This window comes from Gopherus evgoodei, chromosome 2, assembly GCF_007399415.2.
Source record: "Gopherus evgoodei ecotype Sinaloan lineage chromosome 2, rGopEvg1_v1.p, whole genome shotgun sequence".
In the NCBI taxonomy this organism is placed as follows: domain Eukaryota; kingdom Metazoa; phylum Chordata; order Testudines; family Testudinidae; genus Gopherus; species Gopherus evgoodei.
The window spans coordinates 275,612,839-275,634,661 of record NC_044323.1 but is presented as its reverse complement, the minus strand read 5'-3'; the positions used below and the strand labels follow the sequence as shown (position 1 = coordinate 275,634,661).

Sequence of the window (21,823 nt, the reverse complement as noted above, 5' to 3'; positions counted from 1 at the left end):
TGGAAGAATCATGGCTAGATGGGGAGATACAGGGTGCAATTTCTATGCTCCATGATCATCTCTCTGAAAACCAATGGAGAAGAGGGTTTAGGAGGAAAGATATTGCAATCACAGGACTTGTCTTCTGATAAATCTAAATGTCTGAAGATTTTACTACTTCAAGGGCTGAAGATACTCTCATAATATATTATGGAGATTACCATAATTGGTCAACAGTGCTTCAGTTTGTAAGTGTCACATTTTACTGCCATGTCCAGAAGAAACACACCTGAAAGGGAAAAGCATTTTGCCATGTTTTGATTTACAACACATTTTATTTGTAAACATTTGTTACATGTGCCAATAATTTAACTGAACACAAGATTCTGTACATTTCAATATATACTATTAACAATGTCATACCAGAAAAAAATCAACGGAATTGAGTTACAGTTGTACTTGAAAACCTTCAGAGTACAAACTGTGTTAGAAACACTGAACAAGAAAGGAAAAAAAGGTTTGAGAACAATGCCAGAGAGAATTTTTGAACTGCTATGGGATAGAAACCACAATGAAATCTTGTTAGTTGGCTCTTATCTCTCAAGATAAATTCAGCTAAAATACTGCTCAGGTTGACCGAACTATTCCCAAAGCACAAAACAAACCACTTTTTTCTTTAACTTAATAGACTTCTTGGAAGGTAGATGCCTACAATAAATTTAAAATATTATGAACTTGATTTTCCACAATTAATAAATCATTTGAAGAAAAAAATTATATTGTCTTTATTCTTAATAACAATATAAAAAAGATTATTTTGGTTTGACTGGAGGTCTTGCTGTTGCTTACACTGCATTTAAAACAAAATGTTGCACTTTGAATAAAGCCTCTGGATCATACCCAGTATTACAGTTGCAGTTGAGTTTACAATAGTTTAAGGTTTTTCTTTGGTAGTCACCAATTCAGTAAAATGTCCAAGCCTGTGTGTTTATAGCTAGGTTCCTAAATCCATCTTCAAGCACCTAAATAAGAGTAGCTTGATTCTGAAAAGCTGTCAAGTACCTATAGCTCTGATTGTTAACATTCAGATTTGTAGGTATTTAGCAATTCTGCAAAATCAGGCTACTTTTATTTAGAAGCCTAACTTTAGGCATCCAGGCCAATAATAGTGGACAATTAAAAACAAATCTTAAAAAAAAACTTCCACTAATTTTGAGGTTGCAGATGACAGACTTTTACATGAGCTACCATAATTGTACATATCTGTATATACACAATGTACAGGTGACAGCCAATATAAAGTATGTTGCTAGCTAACCTATGAAAGCTCACTAAAGTATTTTAAATAAAGCCTACAATACTGAAAAAGTAAAGCATCACCTTCAGTATAGGTCCCTCCACTGTGTTAGACAGTGGAATAACATCTCTTCATGTGGGATATTAATTCTCGGACAGATCAGACTTTGGTCTGCTTTCTATGCTATTTCCCCCCTTACTAATATCCATAAAGAACATGTAGCATACCTATTTTTTCTTTTTAATTTCCTTTGAAGGTAATAAGACAACCAATATCAATTTAAAAATATGAACAATTTGTACACTTCCAATAAAAAAGTCAACCTTTTTTACTGTAGTGTACACACTAATCAACACATGAAGTCAAGCTCTGTAATATGTGCAGAATAAGCAAGTTCAACTGCTATTGGTAAAATATAAAGGGGGAAGAGACAAACGTGAGAAGAGCATTGCACTGAACATGCTGAAGTACTTACAACTTTCAGTTTTCAGCCGGAGAGAAAGCGACACATTCACACTTAATAGGAATGTTAACCAAGTGAGAAATAAGGAAATAATCAAAGATTCCATTCTATTTCAAATCACTGTTCTATCACATTAGGGTGCTTTTTTTTTTTCCTCCTTTTAAAATATTTTCTTCTTACTCTCTTATCAAACAAATACAAAAACTGACCATTACTACATTTATCATGTACAATTTCCAGAACTGCATGTTGCACAGGTTCTTGGTCCAATAATTGCTTACACTGCAGGCAGGTGCTGACAGCATGTTCAATTTCATTTTAAAGATAGTATATAATGAATTCCAGTAAACAAAAAGTCATCAGAAATTTGTAGACACTAATCTTCAAAATAGTTTACATACTTGTTGTTTTCCTAGTGTGCTTAACTGGATATAATGTATTTAAACTGGCAGGAAACCATCTTGCAGAGTTAGTATAAACTAAAATGAAGTAACACTGCACAAATTCCTCCCACCTCTAGGGAGGAAGCCTTCTAAACTTAGAAATGATTAATGTTGATATTTTTCATGAGTAGTTGATGGCTTAAGGAAAACTTAAAAGAATTATTTAAAGAAATACATCTGCCTAAAAATTTTTTGCACTTTTTTCTGCATTTTTCTCTATTGAGGACACTCACATAAAAACAAAAACCTTTGTTCTTTTAGTGTTAAGTCTTCTCCAGCTGTTTATTCTGCCATTCGAATTTTTGGTTTGTGACACTTTTCTACAGAGACGTTACAAATACAAATGAACAGCTTCCGGTGAGGAATAAGTGACAGAAGCAAACACAAGGTGGGTGAGGTAATATCTTATTGGAGCAACTTTTGTTCGTGAGACACACAAGCATTCAAGCTTACACAGTGCTCTTCTTCAGGTCTATTGTGTGTAAGCTCAAACACTTGTGTCTTTCACCAACAGATGTTGCTCCAATAAGAGATATTATCTCACCCACCTTGTCTCTCTAACATCCTGGGTCCAACATGACCCCAACAACACTGCATATGAGAGAAGCAAACATGCTTAAGGCGTAAAGATCCTAGTTTCATGTAAATGCTCCAATAAAACAGTGGACAGGAGAAATACACTCTTAAATAAACAGCTTTCTAGGAACAGAGGAAACCAAATTAATCCCTGGTGCAATTCCATTGCTCTTCATGAAGTTACACCAAGGATGAAATTGACCCAAACTTTTTCCAAGATTTCCTAGAGGCATCAGCACGATTTTATGTCTTCAAAACTTAGGACCTCATAGAAAGTGTCAATTCATTATTGTTATGTTGATTTACCAAACCAAACCTTCATCAGGCTGATCTACATAATCTACAGACATCAGCAACAATGCCCCATAATACCACCATTGAACACTACTGAGCCTTTCCAGAGCCAAATCTCTCACCTATAAACAGAATTCAGTAATAAAATACAAAACTAAACAGGATTTATGTCTGAGCAATGAACATATAAAATGACCATTGTAATTCTGTGGTGGCAGCATAGAAATTTAACAATAATCAGAAAGCCTAAAAAGGGTGTGTTTAGAATTATAAAAGAAATAGTGATTATCTCAAGATACAAATATAGTGCGGATAGCTGAAGAGCTTTCTGTTACAGCAGGAAATGCAATGAGTCGTGTACAGTGTTTCCCCTGTACTGCAACACAACACACTTAAAAACACTACTTTAATATGGGTTATGCTGCAGCAGCAAAACACTTCTTATTGGTCGGCTGTATAAATTAACCGTAATAGACAAAGAAAAAAGGCATTAAGTGAGCAATGCATGGTGAAACCAAACTATTTGATTTGTTCTTTAAGTACGTTTGCAATAAGAACTGGGGATGGGGATTGTCCATTCCATTCAGATAACATGCCTTCTTTGAACATTAGATTCTTGGCAGGAAGTGGAACACCCATGTCTGCAGAAGTAGGTTGTGAAAACAAACTTGAACTGGTGTCAGAGAGCAGATCCAGTGTTGAAATACCTTCCTAAAGACAAAGGGAAAAATACAATGTTTTTAAATAGGAAGAAAGGACCAGAAAGGGTGGTTCAGTACTAACTGGAGTTCAACTGACTCATTTAAGCCACACATCTGCATTCCAGAGGGTCTATTAATGCTACTTTCAGCCACTGAAGTTTTGAATTTTTATATAGGTAAGTGCATGCGCCACTGAATGTGTCAGGAGTTACTTGACTCTTCTGCTATGCCTACATACAAACTCTCTTGGGTCCAAAAAGGCTTCTTGAAAAATCCAAAGAGGAATTAAAAAAACCTCAGTCAAAATTCCATTTACTAGTCAGTAACTAGCCACTGAAAACACAGCTGAAGCTGGTGTTTGCCCTAGTGTCAGAGTCTAATAATCTTTACAAAATTGTGCTCCCTTCCCAACTTGCATGAAACCTACCTTCAGGCCCTTGTGAGCCATCTGACCTGCAAGGAAACATAAGAAAGTCCAAGGAACTATACTTCTTGGGATTTCTGTAAGTTGTTCCTCTGCAAGGCAAACCCTTTATATTAGTCTCCTACTCTTATTCTTGGGCTCTCTTTTTTTCTAGACTGCCATCTACATTGAGAACACCCTCAAAAGAGGGATCATCACCCTCTCTCAAACACCTCTAAACTATTTCCACAAAACCCATTAGTAATGTTGCTCCATTCATTAAAATCATCGTGTCTCATCAATCAAACGTCATTCTGAGACAGAACCCTCCTCTGTCAGTTTTGTGCCTTTTTACTTGATTTGTATTGGCTATTTAAGACTATACACTCATCAGAGCAGGAACCACGTCATCCTTGATATCTTGTACGAGAAACACACTGTTGGCACTTAAACAATAATGCATGTGTAGATATATTTCTCTCTCTTATTCTGGTTAGCGTGAAGAGGTGGGGAGGGCGGTGTTTGTATTCACTTCCACTTTTTCATTCCTGGAATCCTTACCCAAAAGTATTTCATCACCAAACTCTCTAGCACACCCCCACACCTCTCTCTTTATGTATTATACCTTTATATGGATTTCACATGCAATGTATTTTATAAATACAGAATCACTTGTACTTTACATGCCAGATATGTGGATCATTCCACCAATTTCTGATTACACCACTAGATAATCTCCATCATTTAGTACCCCCTTCTAGTTCTTGCTAGTTTCCAGTGCTCCTTGCATTTGGATACAAAATTTTGAATGTTAAGATCCTTCATGTTTGGTTTTCCAATTTTATCTTCTGCAATGCTATGTATGTTGGAATTACATCACAGGACATTTGAATTAAGCAAAAAGCTTCTTCTCTTCCTTTTTTAATGAGTTTAAAGCAGGGCTTGTGTAGGAGTTCAATACCTCCGCAGTCTAATAAACATGTATCTAATCCAAACCGGCTTTCTTCACAAAAGGAATTTGAGTGCTCTGAAAATCAAACTCTCCTTTGTCCATCCGCACATTAAGTCAGTTCACCAGTATCAATCTTCTCATGTGTGCTACAAGTTCCCAAAGGACCTCAAAGACCACTTGCACTGCTGCCATCTGTGTCTGAACTGAGGCTAATTTAATGCACTTGCCCACAGGCAGATATCTGTACATGCTGCATTCAGTGCAATAAACTGGATAGCCTCCGCTCTGCTGCTGAATTTCTGCCTGCATTATATTTACTCTTGCAGGGTTGTTTTTGTTTGTTGTTTTTTTTGGGGGCGGGGGAACAGGGAGCGGGAAGAATTGGCCTAAATTTATAGTAGGTTTGTTACATGTAGATGCCTCTTATACTCTCTCTCTAAACGTCCGTTTGCTGTTCTATTCACTAAGTCCTCTGGTCATTTAGGAACTGGCTTTTGAAACCTCTGTTCTCCCTGAGATGATCTCCTCTGATCATCTGGTAACTCTTGCACAAGTCATTTTCTCCCCAGACGAAATTGGAAACAGGCATGACTGCCAGGTAATTAGTCACCCTGATCACTAAAACAAAAAAACAAAACAAAAACCTCAACTTTTCCCCCGCTCTATTATCTTATCGAAGAAGCTTAACCAGACCTGAATCTATTACTGGCTGCTGCAACCAGCAGGGAATTTGACACAGGTGAGTATGAAAATATGAACACGCCTCATGCAGTATTTCAGAGAATTTGTCAGTCTTCTTAAAGATAAGCTGACAAGAAGCAAGGGTAGACCAAACTCCTTTAGCAGGTTGCAAGAAACCTTCCAACATAGGTAAAACATTCTATTCCTAGAAGGACCACCAAGAACATCAAATACGGGATGTGACACCACTTCCACAGCAACTGAAGGCAAATTCAAGGTAGATTCCATATGATATATTAATTCATAGAATAGTAAAGCATCCTCAGAAGGAAAAAACACAGAAGCAACACCCACATGCTCATCGGTTGAAAAATCAGTTCAAATTCTTTACCCACCTAATCATGCTCGAAAAGAGGAAGTAACTCCTCATTCTCTTACTCAGAAAGTGTCAGACACCACCTTGTGAGCTGCAGACAGATCCGGTGGAATCAGATCCAAAGATTCCCCAGAAGACAGATCCTTTCACCTGAATATCACTACTAGTTGGAATATCACTACTTCATCCATACAGAGGATGACTCAAGAACTCTTGCAGCACAGCCCAATAAGTCCTGTCAGTGTTTCCAATAATTGGGACCTGGGAACATTTACATAGGATGAGGCAGCAGAAACTGTCCAAGAGGTTGAGGAAATCCATACTTAGGTGGCATGAATATGGACAATTCAGATCTTTTAACTCTCCCTCTATCATCTTCTAACCATGGATTCAACCTCTATTCCACTACTGATCTCACCAGAGATGGCAACGGCACTGGAGGATGCCTAAAAGTTGAGAAGGATCTCTTTGGCAATCCTCAAGGAGTTTTAGGAGGGAGAGGCAAAGATGGCTGTGTGAAAACACTCACAATATCTTCCATTTTACACCTTTTTCAGGTGAAAGGGATTTAGCTCTCAGAACCAGAGAGAGGAGAAGGCTTCCTCCTCCTCTCTCTGAGCAATCTCTCACTCAGATCCAATGAACAGTCAGATGTCATAATGAGAACATGCCAGCACAATAATAGTCTTCTTCCAATAAGACATTGGCACCAGAGTTAATTCAGGCAATGGTGCTGGTCTAACAGGCTTAGGGATCATCAGATCGGGAGAGGGGCTCAACTCTGTAATCCTGAAATGTGAAGCCAAATGCAGAACAGACTTTGGTCTCAGAGACTGAACTGCAGAAGACATATCCAAATGAGATGGAACCAATAAATCTGATCCACAACATTTGGCACTGCTGACAGTGACTGACTTCTCCCTCCCCTTTTAATTTGGAACTGCGACAGTCGGAACAGACAGCTTAATTATAGGGTCCTTAGCTGTCAATTGAACAGACAGGGCCTTCAACACTCCAGCAGCTTTAACAGGAGGATCTGATGAGATAGCAACAGGAGCCAGAACCAAAAGACTTGGATCCTTTAGGTACCTTATGCCTTACTGAAGCAGTTGGAGATTAAACAGACCTATCAGCCTTTGGATTAGATGATCTCCCAGAGCCTGATGGTTTAGCAGCAAATGGTTCCTTAAACAGGAACACCTGCAATCTATGATGCCTCTCCTTACATGCCCTGACTGCGAAAGTCTGGCAAATAGAAGACCCAGAAGGAGAATGGTTTTCTACGAGACACTTAGGGCAGTGGTTCTCAGCCAAGGATCTGTGGCCTGCTGGGAGGCCATGAGTAGGTTTCAGGGGTCCATCAACCAGGGTCAGCATTAGACCTGCTGGGCCCAAGGCAGAAAGCCAAAGCCCGACTGCAGGGGGCTGATGCCCAGGGTCCTGAGCTCTGCTACCTGGGGCCGAAGCCGAAGTTTAAGCATCATAGCTTCGCGGGGGCCGCTGTGACATGGGACCCCAGGCAATTGCCCTGCTTGCTACCCCCTAATGCCAGCTCTGTTTTTTATATACAGAGAACCAGTTGTCATGGCATAGTGGGCTGTGGAGCAGGAGCAGTGGAAGCGCCATGAAAATGGAGGGGCCACAGCACCAGAACCGTCGCCCGACCCCTCCCCACCCAACCTCTTCGCCCCAAGCCTCCGCACTCTCTCTTCCCCCAAAGCCCCGCTCTTGCGGTTCCTCTTCCCTGCCCAAGACCTCATCCCCCGTTCACTCCTCTTCATCCCCTCCCGCATCCCTCGCCCTTACAGCCAGTAAAATGTGGGGGAGTCATGACCCCCCCCGTTCCAGCGCCCCTACCGTGAAGTTTTTATAGCACATGGGGAGTGGAGGGGCGCTCAGAAAGAAAAAGATTCAGAATCCCTGACTTAGGGTATGTTTATATAGCCTGCAGCAGCAAGTGTCCCAGCCCACATTGATAGACTTGGGCCAGCAGGGCTTGTGCTAGCACTCTAAAAATAGCTGTATAGACAGTGCTTTTTACAAATTACAAACGCTAACTGTATAAGCTACCACCACCAATTATCTAAGGCACCAGAATAGGAGGGAAAAACCTGATCCAAAGGACTGGAGCAGTTCATTTCTATCTGGCACAAGTAGCCGGAAGGAACTCAGGCAGTAGTGTGCCCACCCCCCATTATTTCGCCCCACCCTCTGAATGTTCAAAGATGCTGAGGGGAGGGGTAGGAGGAGGCACAGATGTGCTTTAACGGGCACTGTTGGGAGAAGATTCTACCATCGGCTAACCTACTGAGGAGGGCTTTAAACTAGGTTCACCGGGGGAAGGAGACCAAAGCCCTGAGGTAAGTGGGGAAATGGGATACCGGGAGGAAGAACGAGCAGGAGAGTGCAAGAGGGGAGGACTCCTATCTCAGACCAAGAAAGCAGGACAATCAGCAAGGTATCTTAAGTGCCTGTACACAAATGCAAGAAGCATGGGAAACAAGCAGGGAGAACTGGAAGTCCTGGCACGGTCAAGGAACTATGATGTGACTGGAATAACAGAGACTTGGTAGGATAACTCACATGACTGGAGTACTGTCATGGATGGATATAAACTGTTCAGGAAGGACAGGCAAGGCAGGAAAGGTGGGGGAGTTGCATTATATGTAAGAGAGCAGTACGACTGCTCAGAACTCTGGTATGAAACTGCAGAAAAATCTGAGAGTCTCTGGATTAAGTTTAGAAGTGTGAGCAACAAGGGTGATGTCGTGGTGGTGGGAGTCTGCTATAGACCGCCAGACCAGGGGGATGAAGTGGACGAGGCTTTCTTCCGGCACCAAGCAGCAGTTACTAAATCGCAGGCCCTGGTTCTCATGGGAGACTTTAATCACCCTGATATCTACTGGGAGAGCAATACAGCAGTGCACAAACAATCCAGGAAGTTTTTGGAAAATTTAGGGGACAATTTCCTGGTCTAAGTGTTGGAGGACCCAACTAGGGGCAGAGCTCTTCTTGACCTGCTGCTCACAAATAGGGAAGAGTTAGTAGGGGAAGCAAAAGTGGATGGGAACCTGGGAGGCACTGACGATGAGATGGTCGAGTTCAGGATCCTGACACAAGGAAGAAAGGAGAGCAGCAGAATACAAACCCTGGACTTCAGAAAAGCAGACTTTGACTCCCTCGGGAGCTGATGAGCAGGTTTCCCTGGGAAAATAACATGAGGGGGAAAGGAGTCCAGGAGAGCTGGCTGTATTTTAAAGAATCCTTATTGAAGTTGCAGGAAAAAAAATCCCAATGTGTAGAAAGAATAGTAAATATGGCAGGCGACCAGCTTGCCTTAACAGTGGAATCCTTGCTGATCTTAAATGCAAAAAAGAAGCTTACAAGAAGTGGAAGATTGGACAAATGACCAGGGAGGAGTATAAAAATATTGCTCAGGCATGCAGGAGTGAAATCAGGAAGGCCAAATCACAGTTGAAGTTGCAGCTAGCAAGAGATGTTAAGAGTAACAAGAAGGGTTTCTTCAGGTATGTTAGCAATAAGGTGGTGGTCAAGGAAAGTGTGGGCCCCTTACTGAATGAGGGAGGCAACCTAGTGAAAGAGGATGTCGAAAAAGATAATGTACTCAACAATTTTTTTGCCTCTGTCTTCACAAAGAAGGTCAGCTCCCAGACTGCTGCACTGGGCAGCACAGTATGGGGAGAAGGTGACCAGCCCTCTGTGGAGAAAGAAGTAGTTTGGGATTATTTAGAAAAAATGGATGAGTACAAGTCCATGGTGCCAGATGAGCTGCATCAGAGGGTGCTGAAGGAGTTGTCAGATGTGAGTGCAGAGCCATTGGCCATTATCTTTGAAAAGTCATGGCAAATGGAGGAGGTCCCGGATGACTGGAAAAAGGCTACTGTTGTGCCCATCTTTAAAATAAAGGGAAGAAAGGATCCGGGGAACTACAGGCCAGTCAGCCTCACCTCAGTCCCCGGAAAAACCATGGAGCAGGTCCTCAAGGAATCAATTGTGAAGCACTTAGAGGAGAGGAAAGTCATCAGGAACAGTCAGCATGGATTCACCAAGGGCAAGTCATGTCTGACTAACCTAATTGCCTTCTATGAGGAGATAATTGGCTCTGTGGATAAGGGGAAAGCAGTGTATGTGTTATTCCTTGACTTTAGCAAAGCTTTTGATACAGTCTCCCACAGTATTCTTGCCAGCAAGTTAAATAAGTATGGACTGGATGATTGGACTATAAGATGGACAGAAAGCTGGCTAGATCGTCGGGCTCAACAGGTAGTGATCAATGACTCCATCTCTAGCTGGCAGCCGGTATCAAGTGGAGTGCCCCAAGGGTTGATCCTGGGGCCAGTTTTGTTCAATATCTTCATTAATGATCTGGAGGATGGCATGGACTGCACTCTCTGCAAGTTTGCAGATGACACTAAACTTGGAGGAGTGGTAGATATGCTGGAGGGTAGAGATAGTATACAGAAGGACCTAGACAAATTAGAGGACTGGGCCAAAAGAAACCTGATGAGGTTCAACAAGGACAAGTGCAGAGTCCTGCACTTAGGATGGAAGAATCCCATTCACTGTTACAGACTAGGGACTGAATGGCTAGGAAGCAGTTCTGCAGAAAAGGACCTAGGGGTTACAGTGGACAAGAAGCTGGATATGAGTCAACAGTGTGCCCTTGTTGCCAAGAAGGTTAACAGCATTTGGGGCTGTATAAGTAGAGGCATTGCCAGCAGATAGAGGGATGTGATCATTCCCCTCTATTCGACATTGGTGAGGACTCATCTAGAGTACTGTGTCCAGTTTTGGGCCTCACAAGAAGGATGTGGAAAAATTGGAATGAATCCAGCAGAGGGCAACAAAAATGATTAGCGGGCTGGAGCATATGACTTATGAGGAGAGGTTGAGGGAACTGGGATTGTTTAGTCTGCAGAAGAGAAGAATGAGGGGGGATTTGATAGCTGCTTTCAACTACCTGAAAGGGGGCTCCAAATAAGATGGATCTAGACTGTTCTCAGTGGTTCCTGATGACAGAACAAGGAGTAATGGTCTCAAGTTGCAGTGGGGGAGGTTTAGGTTGGATATTAGGAAAAACTTTTTCACTCAGAGAGTGGTGAAGCACTGGAATGGGTTACCTAGGGAGGTGGTGGAATCTCCTTCCTTAGAGGTTTTTAAGGTCAGACTTGACAAAGCCCTGGCTGGGATGTTTTAGTTGGGAACTTGTCCTGCTTTGAGCAGGGGGTTGGACTAGATGACCTCCTGAGGTCCCTTCTAACCCTGACGTTCTATGATTAGGCTGCACAACTCAACACATTATCCATAAGTGGGAATATGCAGGGCCACTTCAAAAAGTGAGCGTAGTGGTTTCCTTCGTAGTTTCACACCTTGTCTAAGTTATTATTAGAAAGAGAGGACAAAATAGCATCTGGACTATGACAACCCAGAACGCTTCTTAGCAACAGCTATTGCCAAAACAGGGAGACATTGTACCACACTTATGGTGCTGTATAAAATAGTTATTAATCTCAGAAATTATAGGAAAGGGCAAAGCCATCATTAAACGGTGTCTCAGAGGCCTAGTGTCAGAGCAAACCAGGACAAAAATAAATTTTAGAACAGCAGTCCCCCAACATATAATTTGTCATTGCCTGAGAGAGACACACATACTGTATTCATAATAGTAAGGGAGGTGGTTTCCTTTTTATAAGTGTCATGATCAGCTTTAAAATCTCGTTATGTTATCCTCCAAAAGACCTAATCTTATTAAGACAGATCGGCCTGTGGGGAACAAGTGGTACTGAAGCGAGGGGGCAAGGCCGCCCTCCCAATTGGACGGAGGAATGGCTACGACTGCCCCCTGGTGAGCAGAGCCGGGACACCCACACCCACCACGCTGGAAGTAGAGGGGCGGAACAGAAACCGGAAGTATAAAAGGCAGGCCCTCCAGCTCAGCTGGAGAGGAGCTACCAGAGAAGAAGGACATCTCTCCTCCGCTGCTGGAGTTCAGACCTGACAGCAACTGCTGTAGCACCCGAGATCTGGATGGACTGCCAGAGCTGTGGGTCACCAGAGACACCAAGGAATTGCTGGGACTTGCCTTTAACTGTTTATCCCAGCAAAATGGATGATGACCCCCAGGACCCAGAAGTGTAGGAAGTAGCCCAGGGGAGCCAAATATAGTTCAGTTGTGTTGCTGACAGCTGGCCAGCGTGTCGCAGCCAGATTTCCCCACTGACCTAGCAGCAGACCACTCCACCACTGTTAGGGCCTTGGGCTGGAACGCAGTTGAGTCGGGTGGGCCCACATCTCCCTACCCCTGCCACCATAACCTGGGGTGGCAGCCTCCCCATCATAGGCCAAAAGGCCAGCATTCACTGGCGGTCCGCTAGAGCCAGGACCCCCAACTGTTTGCTGCCCCACCCTGTTTGCGCTTATTGCTCTGTCATGAATACAAACCAGAGCCTGCTGACCTTGCTGCCCTGTCCTGCCTGAGGGCGTGGGCTCCTAAACTTGCTGTTTGAGGGTCTGAGCTAATAGACTTGTTACTGCTATGTCCTGAATACCAGCCAGAGCCTCCTTGCTGCCCTGCACTGCCTGAGGGCCAGGGCTTATAGACATTGATTCTCTACCCTGATTGTAGGCTAGAGTCCTTTAATTGTTTGGTGCCCTGTCCAGTCAGAGGACCGCCCCTAGACTCACTACTGCGTTACTCCGCAAAGTGACGGAGACCCCAATGCTAATTCCCCCCCAAACGGTGCCCTTCCAGCAGGCTTGGAGCGAGGAGGTATGGCCTCTCTCCCAGATGGACGGTGTGACAGCTGCAACCGCCTTACAAGTATCAACAGACATAGGAAAGCCTTGTCAAGTACTATGCACATGTGTATCCTCATATATATCATAGAATTTCAACAGGTTGAATGCTTACATGGCAACTGTAGAAATGCTACGGCACTGTAGAGGAATGCCCAGGTAAACATGCTACATCAATGTTCTTAAACAAAAAGCCTTCCAAAACATAGCAAAGAGTTTTACCCATTTTCCCTTTAACATTAACTCATCACTTCATTGTTTACATGAAGAAACACACCAGACTTCTTCAACTAATAAAACTAGAATTTAACAGCATTTTTCATCTGTCACTCAGACTTGTTTAAATTTAGGACAAGAGATTTCATTACTAAACAATGACAGTTTTAAATAAAAATATTTCTCTTAAAAGGGATATGGTCAACTTGATGTTTAGAAGATTACTATGTAGTACCTGAGGCTACACTTGCCTAGAGTCCCTTAATAATATTTAGGATGTATTTATTTATATATAGGTTATAACCATGTTTCAAATCTCTCTCTCTCCTTTTGCTTTGAAATCCCTCACAAACAGGGGACATTGATTATACATGGAGCGGTGACAACATACCAAGTAAAAAACCAAACAATGGTATTTTTCCCCCCTTATTTCAATAAAATTTCAGAATATACTGAGATTTTTAATATGACAATATCCTTAATAGCGCTACCTTTAAAAAGTGAATAAGCCACAAACTTCTACACAACATTTAACAAAAAAGCCAAAAGCAAAAGACAGACCATGCAGAAGTTCCTACATTTTGATTTTTTTTTCCTTACCTGGAATGAATAAACAAAGTTAAGAACCTGCAGGGACAGCTTTCTACTGGAATGCAAGAGTTTTTGAAGGCTGTCAAAATGAAAAAAGGAAAAGCTGTAAAACATAGCACGTGTCTAAAAAAGTGCACGTGTCGATACATACTGTTACTGTAGTGGACTAAAATACCAGGCTCATGATCTTAAGAGCAGCTCTATAGGTTCTTAACACCATTTGTTAAAATAAAACAGAATAATGTAATACTATCATTGTATAAGAGGTAAATTGCTAACTAAACTCCAACCCCCTACTCCCTGCTTTTAACTGCCTGGGTTTTGTTCCATTCAACAAGTGTCAAGTATCAGAGGGTAGCCGTGTTAGTCTGGATCTGTAAAAGCAGCAAAGAATCCTGTGGCACCTTATAGACTAACAGATGTTTTGGAGCATGAGCTTTCGTGGGTGAATACCCACTTCCTCAGATGCATGTAATGGAAATATCCAGGGGCAGGTATATATATGTGTGCTAGCAAGCAAGCTAGAGATAACGAGGTCAGTTCAATCAGGGAGGATGAGGCCCTGTTGTAGCAGTTGAGGTGTGAAAACCAAGAGAGGAGAAACTGGTTCTGTAATTGGCAAGCCATTCACAGTCTTTGTTCAATCCTGAGCTGATGGTGTCAAATTTGCAGATGAACTGAAGCTCAGCAGTTTCTCTTTGAAGTCTGGTCCTGAAGTTTTTTTGCTGCAGGATGGCCACCTTAAGGTCTGCTATAGTGTGGCCAGGGAGGTTAAAGTGCTCTCCTACAGGTTTTTGTATATTACCATTCCTAATGTCTGATTTGTGTCCATTTATCCTTTTCCGTAGAGACTGTCGAGTTTGGCCGATGTACATAGCAGAGGGGCATTGCTGGCATATGATGGCGTATATTACATTGGTGGATGTGCAGGTGAATGAACCAGTGATGGTGTGGCTGATCTGGTTAGGTCCTGTGATGGTGTCGCTGGTGTAGATATGTGGGCAGAGTTGGCATCGAGGTTTGTTGCATGGATTGGTTCCTGAGCAAGAGTTATTATGGTGTGGTGTGCAGTTACTGGTGAGAATATGTTTCAGGTTGGCAGGTTGTCTGTGGGCAAGGATTGGCCTGCCACCCAAGGCCTGTGAAAGTGTGGGATCATTGTCCAGGATGGGTTGTAGATCCTTGATGATGCGTTGGAGGGGTTTTAGCTGGGGGCTGTATGTGATGGCCAGTGGAGTCCTGTTGGTTTCTCTCTTGGGTTTGTCTTGCAGTAGGAGGCTTCTGGGTACACGTCTGGCTCTGTTGACCTGTCAACTCTCCAATACCAAATTCTACAGGACACTTCCCTCATATCCCACTGAGGAATACACTAAGAAACTACAGCATCTACTCAGGACACTCCCTACACTAACACCAGAAGAAATCAACATACCCCTAGAGCCCCGACCAGGGTTATTCTATCTACTACCCAAGATCCACAAACCCGGAAATCCTGGACGCCCCATCATCTCGGGCATTGGCACTCTCACTGAAGGACTATCTGGATATATGGACTCTCTACTCAGACCCTATGCCACCAGCACTCCCAGCTATCTCCGCGACACCACTGATTTCCTGAGGAAACTACAATGCATTGGTGACCTCCCAGAAAACACCATCCTCGCCACCATGGATGTAGAGGCTCTCTACACAAACATCCCACACACAGATGGAATACAAGCTGTCAGGAACACTATCCCTGATGATGCCACAGCACAACTGGCTGCTGAGCTCTGTACCTTTATACTTACACACAACTATTTCAAATTTGATGACAATATATATCTCCAGATCAGTGGCACTGCTATGGGCACCCGCATGGCCCCACAATATGCCAATATCTTCATGGCCGACCTGGAACAACGCTTCCTCAGCTCTCGTCCACTCACACCCCTTCTCTATCTACGCTACATTGATGACATCTTCATCATCTGGACCCATGGGAAGGAGACTCTGGAAAAATTCCACCATGATTTCAACAGCTTCCACCCCACCATCAACCTCAGCCTGGACCAATCTACACGGGAGGTCCACTTTCTTGACACCACGGTGCAAATAAGTGATGGTCACATTAACACCACCCTATATCGAAAACCCACCGACCGCTATGCCTACCTTCATGCCTCCACCTTCCATCCCGGGCACAACACACGATCCATTGTCTACAGCCAAGCACTGAGGTACAACCGCATCTGCTCTAACCCCTCAGACAGAGACCAACACCTACAAAATCTCCACCAAGCATTCTCAAAACTACAATACCCGCACGAGGAAATAAGGAAACAGATCAACAGAGCCAGACGTGTACCCAGAAGCCTCCTACTGCAAGACAAACCCAAGAGAGAAACCAACAGGACTCCACTGGCCATCACATACAGCCCCCAGCTAAAACCCCTCCAACGCATCATCAAGGATCTACAACCCATCCTGGACAATGATCCCACACTTTCACAGGCCTTGGGTGGCAGGCCAATCCTTGCCCACAGACAACCTGCCAACCTGAAACATATTCTCACCAGTAACTGCACACCACACCATAATAACTCTTGCTCAGGAACCAATCCATGCAACAAACCTCGATGCCAACTCTGCCCACATATCTACACCAGCGACACCATCACAGGACCTAACCAGATCAGCCACACTATCACTGGTTCATTCACCTGCACATCCACCAATATAATATACGCCATCATATGCCAGCAATGCCCCTCTGCTATGTACATTGGCCAAACTGGACAGTCTCTACGGAAAAGGATAAATGGACACAAATCAGACATTAGGAATGGTAATATACAAAAACCTGTAGGAGAGCACTTCAACCTCCCTGGCCACACTATAGCAGACCTTAAGGTGGCCATCCTGCAGCAAAAAAACTTCAGGACCAGACTTCAAAGAGAAACTGCTGAGCTTCAGTTCATCTGCAAATTTGACACCATCAGCTCAGGATTGAACAAAGACTGTGAATGGCTTGCCAATTACAGAACCAGTTTCTCCTCTCTTGGTTTTCACACCTCAACTGCTACAACAGGGCCTCATCCTCCCTGATTGAACTGACCTCGTTATCTCTAGCTTGCTTGCTAGCACACATATATATACCTGCCCCTGGATATTTCCATTACATGCATCTGAGGAAGTGGGTATTCACCCACGAAAGCTCATGCTCCAAAACATCTGTTAGTCTATAAGGTGCCACAGGATTCTTTGCTGATTCAACAAGTGAATATCCAATTTCCTGAAGTTATTTATGTTTGTAACTATGACACAAAGGTGTGGTTGAAAGTTATACTCAATATTTATAAGGTACACAAAGCATGAATAATATATTAAACTTCATTCTTGCTTCTTATGCTAGACCGTTTTAGAAAGGCATGATATACAGTGGTTCTTAGCGTAAGTTACTTCTTAAAATGCAACATAGCAAAGGCTCCAATTAAGGTGACAAGCAACCTATTTACCTGTAAGAGCCTCACTGCAGATGTCTAATTAGGGCCACATTTTCAAATGGCTGTAACACACAGCCTCTGAAATTGTGCCCCTAAATCAGGCAGATTTTGCCAAAGAATACATGAACTATAATGAAAAGCCACCTTCAAAATGAGGAATAAAGATCAGTGGCCATCACTTAAATCCATAAGTGCATAAGAATTGCCTTCCCAAAATGAAATGCAGTAAAGCTACTAAATTATTAGCTCTTATAGAATTTGAGTTCTGCTAGTATTTTGATGATGAGAGGAAAGCTTGTGTAAAGGCTCTCTATGCCTACTTCCCTCTGCCCTGTCCCTCTACAAAGGACTGTATTTATCCACACATAGAGAAGCACCATTAATTTAAGACATATAATCTAATCAAAGGTGCTGCATTTCAGTGAAACAGTTGCAACTAAAATTGTCCGTCAGAGACCTCATTGAGCAAGAGATTAAACAAATTACCATCCGAAATCCAATTTTTTATAATCTCCAAACTAAAATAAAATTCCTTTCGAAAAACATTTCACTATAATAATGAATTGCAATGTGAAATTTAATCTACAATAAAGATAAATTGCAAGGCAAGATTTTAATTACTCTAATCTCCACTCACACATCATACATTATTGTATGATGCCCACGCTGACAATAGCAGCCAAATACTAGTAGGACTTGAGCTATGATCAATGAGCTATGGGAATGTATATTACAGCAAGTATCTTGGAGCCTAAAAGTGACTCCTGCAATGTAACAACATGATATAGTACTACCGTTTCAACTTTAATTTATTGAATTTCCAAAGCACAGCTAAGTTCTGCACACAATGGCTGTGGAAAAGACACCTCACCTTTCTTTTCTACATAGTCCATGGGTAGCAATTTTTCTGCAGACTTTCTGGTTTAATTCAGAGCTAAAGAGTGGAATTCCAAAGCATAATTCCAGGGGAACCCATTCCAGTTCTGTTGTGGGTACTGCAAGATGTAAACAAGAGACTGAAAAGTTTACTGAAGAGAACAGTAAATTGAAAGTCAGTAGCTAAACTGTACCAAAAGTTTCCTAAAACTTATACAATATTTACAAGATAGAACACTTCAAACAATTCTGAGCAAAAATAAAGATTAAGAGATCCGCATTAAAACATGTTAAAAAAAATTAATGTATTTGATACACTGATGCATAGTTAATGCAACACTGTTAATGTGTACTATTTGTTTAAAAGACAGCACTGGAGGAGATATTAGGCAATGCTTGTATTGTGTGTTTAGATACTTAAATACTAAATTTCTGACTGGACAAAAAAATCTAAGGGAGATTTTATCTTCCAGTAAATAATATAAATCATTTGTAAGATCTTACCTTCAGGGCTTTGCTTAGCTGCAGAATCCACAGATGCGTCTTCAATAACAATTTCAAATGATTCTGTGCTCCCATTTACATCAGATCCTGATGCCAATTCAAGCTCACCTAAATTTAAGATATTTAATAATACTTAGTTGAATATTAGCCTAGTTACCTCCTGTCATAAACAGATAGTCAAGGGTTAAAAGACCAAAACTACTTCATGTCTCTTTTGCCTGTAAAGGGTTAAGTTCAGTGAGCCTGGCTGTCACCTGACCAGAGGACCAATCAGGGGACAGGATACTTTCAAATCTTGAGGGAGAGAAGTTTGTGTGTGTGCTGTTAGTTTTTGATTGTTGTTCACTCTGGGGGCTCAGAGGGACCAGATGTGCAACCAGGTTTCTCTCCAATCTCTCTGATACAGTCTCTTATATGTCCAGAATAGTGAGTACTAGGTAGATAAAGCGAGTTAGGCCTATGTTTGTTTTCTTTATTTGCAAATGTGTATTTGGCTGGGAGGAGTTCAAATGTGTATTTGGCTGAAAGGATTTTAATTTGTACTTGTATACTTAGGCTGGGAGGGTATTCCCAGTGTCTATAGCTGAAAGACCCTGTAACATATTCCATCTTAAATTTACAAAGATAATTTTTACTGTTTTTTCTTTCTTTAATTAAAAGCTTTTCTTGTTTAAGAACCTGATTGTTTTGTTTATTCTGGTGAGACCCCAGGGGACTGGGTCTGGATCCACCAGGGAACTGATGGGGAGAAAGGAGGGAAAGGGGAGAGAAAGGTTAATTTTCTCTCTGTGTTAGGATTACTTTCTCTCTCAGGAAGAGTCTGGGAGAGGGAAAGAGAAGGAGGGAGGAAGATGAATTTTCCTCTCTGTTTTAAGATTCAAGGAGTTTGAATCACAGTGGTCTTCCAGGGTAACCCAGGGAGGGGAAGCCTGGGAGAGGCAATGGTGAGGGAAAGGGTTTACTTTCCAGGTGTTAAGATCCAGAGGGATTGGGTCCTGGGGGTCCCCGGGCAAGGTTTTGTGGGGACCAGAGTGTACCAGGCACTGGAATTCCTGGTTGGTGGCAGCGCTACAAGTACTAAGCTGGTAATTGAGCTTAGAGGAATTCATGCTGGTACCCCATCTTTTGGACGCTAAGGTTCAGAGTGGGGAATTATACCATGACACCTCCTGATGTATAGGATATACACATTTTACTCATATGTGATGTACTGACAATGAACCCAAAGTACCTCGAACTATTTACCTAAGGACATTAATCCAGATGTATGGCATAAAGGAATAAAGAAAAACACAAGGCTCTTACTTGGATCTGGTTTGGCATTAAAATAATTAAAGGAAAACATGCATCTGACGAAGTGGGTATTCACCCACAAAAGCTCATGCTCCAATACGTCTGTTAGTCTATAAGGTGCCGCAGGACTCTTTGCTGCTTTTAAAGGAAACTAGGGATCTCCATCACTTCTACTTAAATACATAATTTTGTTTTCAAAACAAAACATTAAAGAGTTGATGGTTTTAAGAGAAGATTTTGTTTTGTACTTATTTCTATATTCTACACAATAAATTTACACATCTTGCTTTTTGTTTAAAAGAGGGCACATGAATTCAAACACATTGGCCACCAGACAAATAGTCTTCACTGCTGACTAACCTTTTCCATCAGAAGCATCACTCAGCTTTCTGTTTGTGTGCTGACTGGAAGGATTCAACATGGTAACATATCCACAAAAATGCTGCAAATCCACTTTGTCACTTAATATTCTCAGTGCTTTATGAACGCCCATATTCACCCGAGAGAAGTCTAGCACAGAAAAAAAAGTACACAAGTTTGCCTTTGCATCACTGCAAGAAGGTAGTACAGCAACCATAGCACCACTATTAGTTAATATCCAGGAAGTCAGGGGTAGACTTCTGATGGCGATTCATTTAGGCATTTGGAGATTTCCCTGCCTTCTGTAGCTCCTAGATTCAGATATCATGATGGTGGTTATGGTATGGGAAACTCGGTAAATGGATAGCTTCTTCTTCCCCATTCGAAAAACAACATAGTACCTTAAGATACAGTGGGAAGGAGGGAAGAGAGGATGCAAGAATTAGTGGGAGCCATTTTCCGCACACATCCCTTCATCTGCTAGATGGCAAGAGTATAGCAATTTCAATGCTGGGCCTCACTAATGTCCATCTCTTCCACTAAGATGCAATCTGGATCTTCCACAGTACTTTGACCCAGAATTTATGTGAGGTACTGTACATTATGAAGCACAAGATAATACTGCAGTGTTCCCAGGTTTTGAGTCTAGTCACAGAGGAACTACTGGGTTTTGACATTCAGCTGCTGATGCCAGGATGAGGGGGGGAAGTAAGAAAGACCCTTCTGACTTTCAGCTCAAAACTTTCCACCTGAAGATCAAGGTGAAAGGATGTGGGCCACTTTGCCAAAGATCAACAGGAGGAGAAGTGAATGTAGGAAACAGCTCATTGTAAGCCTAAACAAATAAACTGGATTTAGACTCAGATCAGGAAACTAATGGATGGTTTATGTTGGTTTGTATTTTGTCCAGCACCAATTTACAGTTTCAGGTGTTAAATCTCACACTTTGTACACAGAGAACTCAGTTTGGAAGAACAGTAGAACCTCAGAGTTCCAGACACCTTGGGCATGGAGGTTGTCTGTAACGCTTAAGACGTTAAGGACTTCTGCCACTGGGAGGGGTGGGGGATTGGGGCTGCAGCCTTAGAGGTGTGTGTCAAAGCTTCTGGCCCTCAGGAGCACCAGGACTCAGGGCTTTAGACCTGGACGGACCGCGGGGGCTCGTGGCTTCAACCCTGTGGCTCCACTCCCGGTTTCAGCCTCACAGGAGGGTTTGGGGCTTCTACCCCAGGAGTGACGCCAGAGCTTCAGCCCCACGGCTCTGTTCCTGGCTTCTGCCCGGGGTGGGGGCACGCTGGGGCTCAAACCAGCACTTCCCTGTTGGGCTGAAGCCCCAAGTCCCGGCACACCTCACGGGGCAGAAGCTGGATATAGAGTTGTGAGACTGAAGCCCTGAGCCCCAGAGCTAAAGCCCCGAGGCAGTAAAGTGTTTGCAGTCTGTCTGACTACTTCTGATTCCACAGGGTATCCAGTTGACTGGAAAGTCCATAATTCTGGTGTTCATATCTTTGAGGTTC

At 42.6% G+C, this 21,823-nt stretch overlaps 1 protein-coding gene across 2 annotated transcripts in view; it reads right to left on the bottom strand.

Annotated features, from left to right (window-relative positions):
• Nucleotides 1–294: 294 nt before the first annotated feature.
• Nucleotides 295–21,823, bottom strand: part of FAM91A1 (family with sequence similarity 91 member A1) — a 62,629-nt gene continuing 41,100 nt past the window's right edge. Inside the window, exons 20-25 of one of the 2 annotated variants that reach the window (XM_030553792.1) lie at nucleotides 20,307–20,456; nucleotides 18,654–18,761; nucleotides 18,145–18,268; nucleotides 13,798–13,867; nucleotides 4,181–4,206; nucleotides 3,678–3,763 (exon numbers count right to left, since the gene is read on the bottom strand). In XM_030553792.1, coding sequence (XP_030409652.1) covers nucleotides 4,183–4,206; nucleotides 13,798–13,867; nucleotides 18,145–18,268; nucleotides 18,654–18,761; nucleotides 20,307–20,456 — 476 coding nt within the window. In that variant the 3' untranslated portion in view covers nucleotides 3,678–3,763; nucleotides 4,181–4,182. Of the gene's footprint in view, nucleotides 3,764–4,180; nucleotides 4,207–13,797; nucleotides 13,868–18,144; nucleotides 18,269–18,653; nucleotides 18,762–20,306; nucleotides 20,457–21,823 lie in introns of both variants that reach the window. The other variant, XM_030553791.1, reaches the window with a different exon arrangement.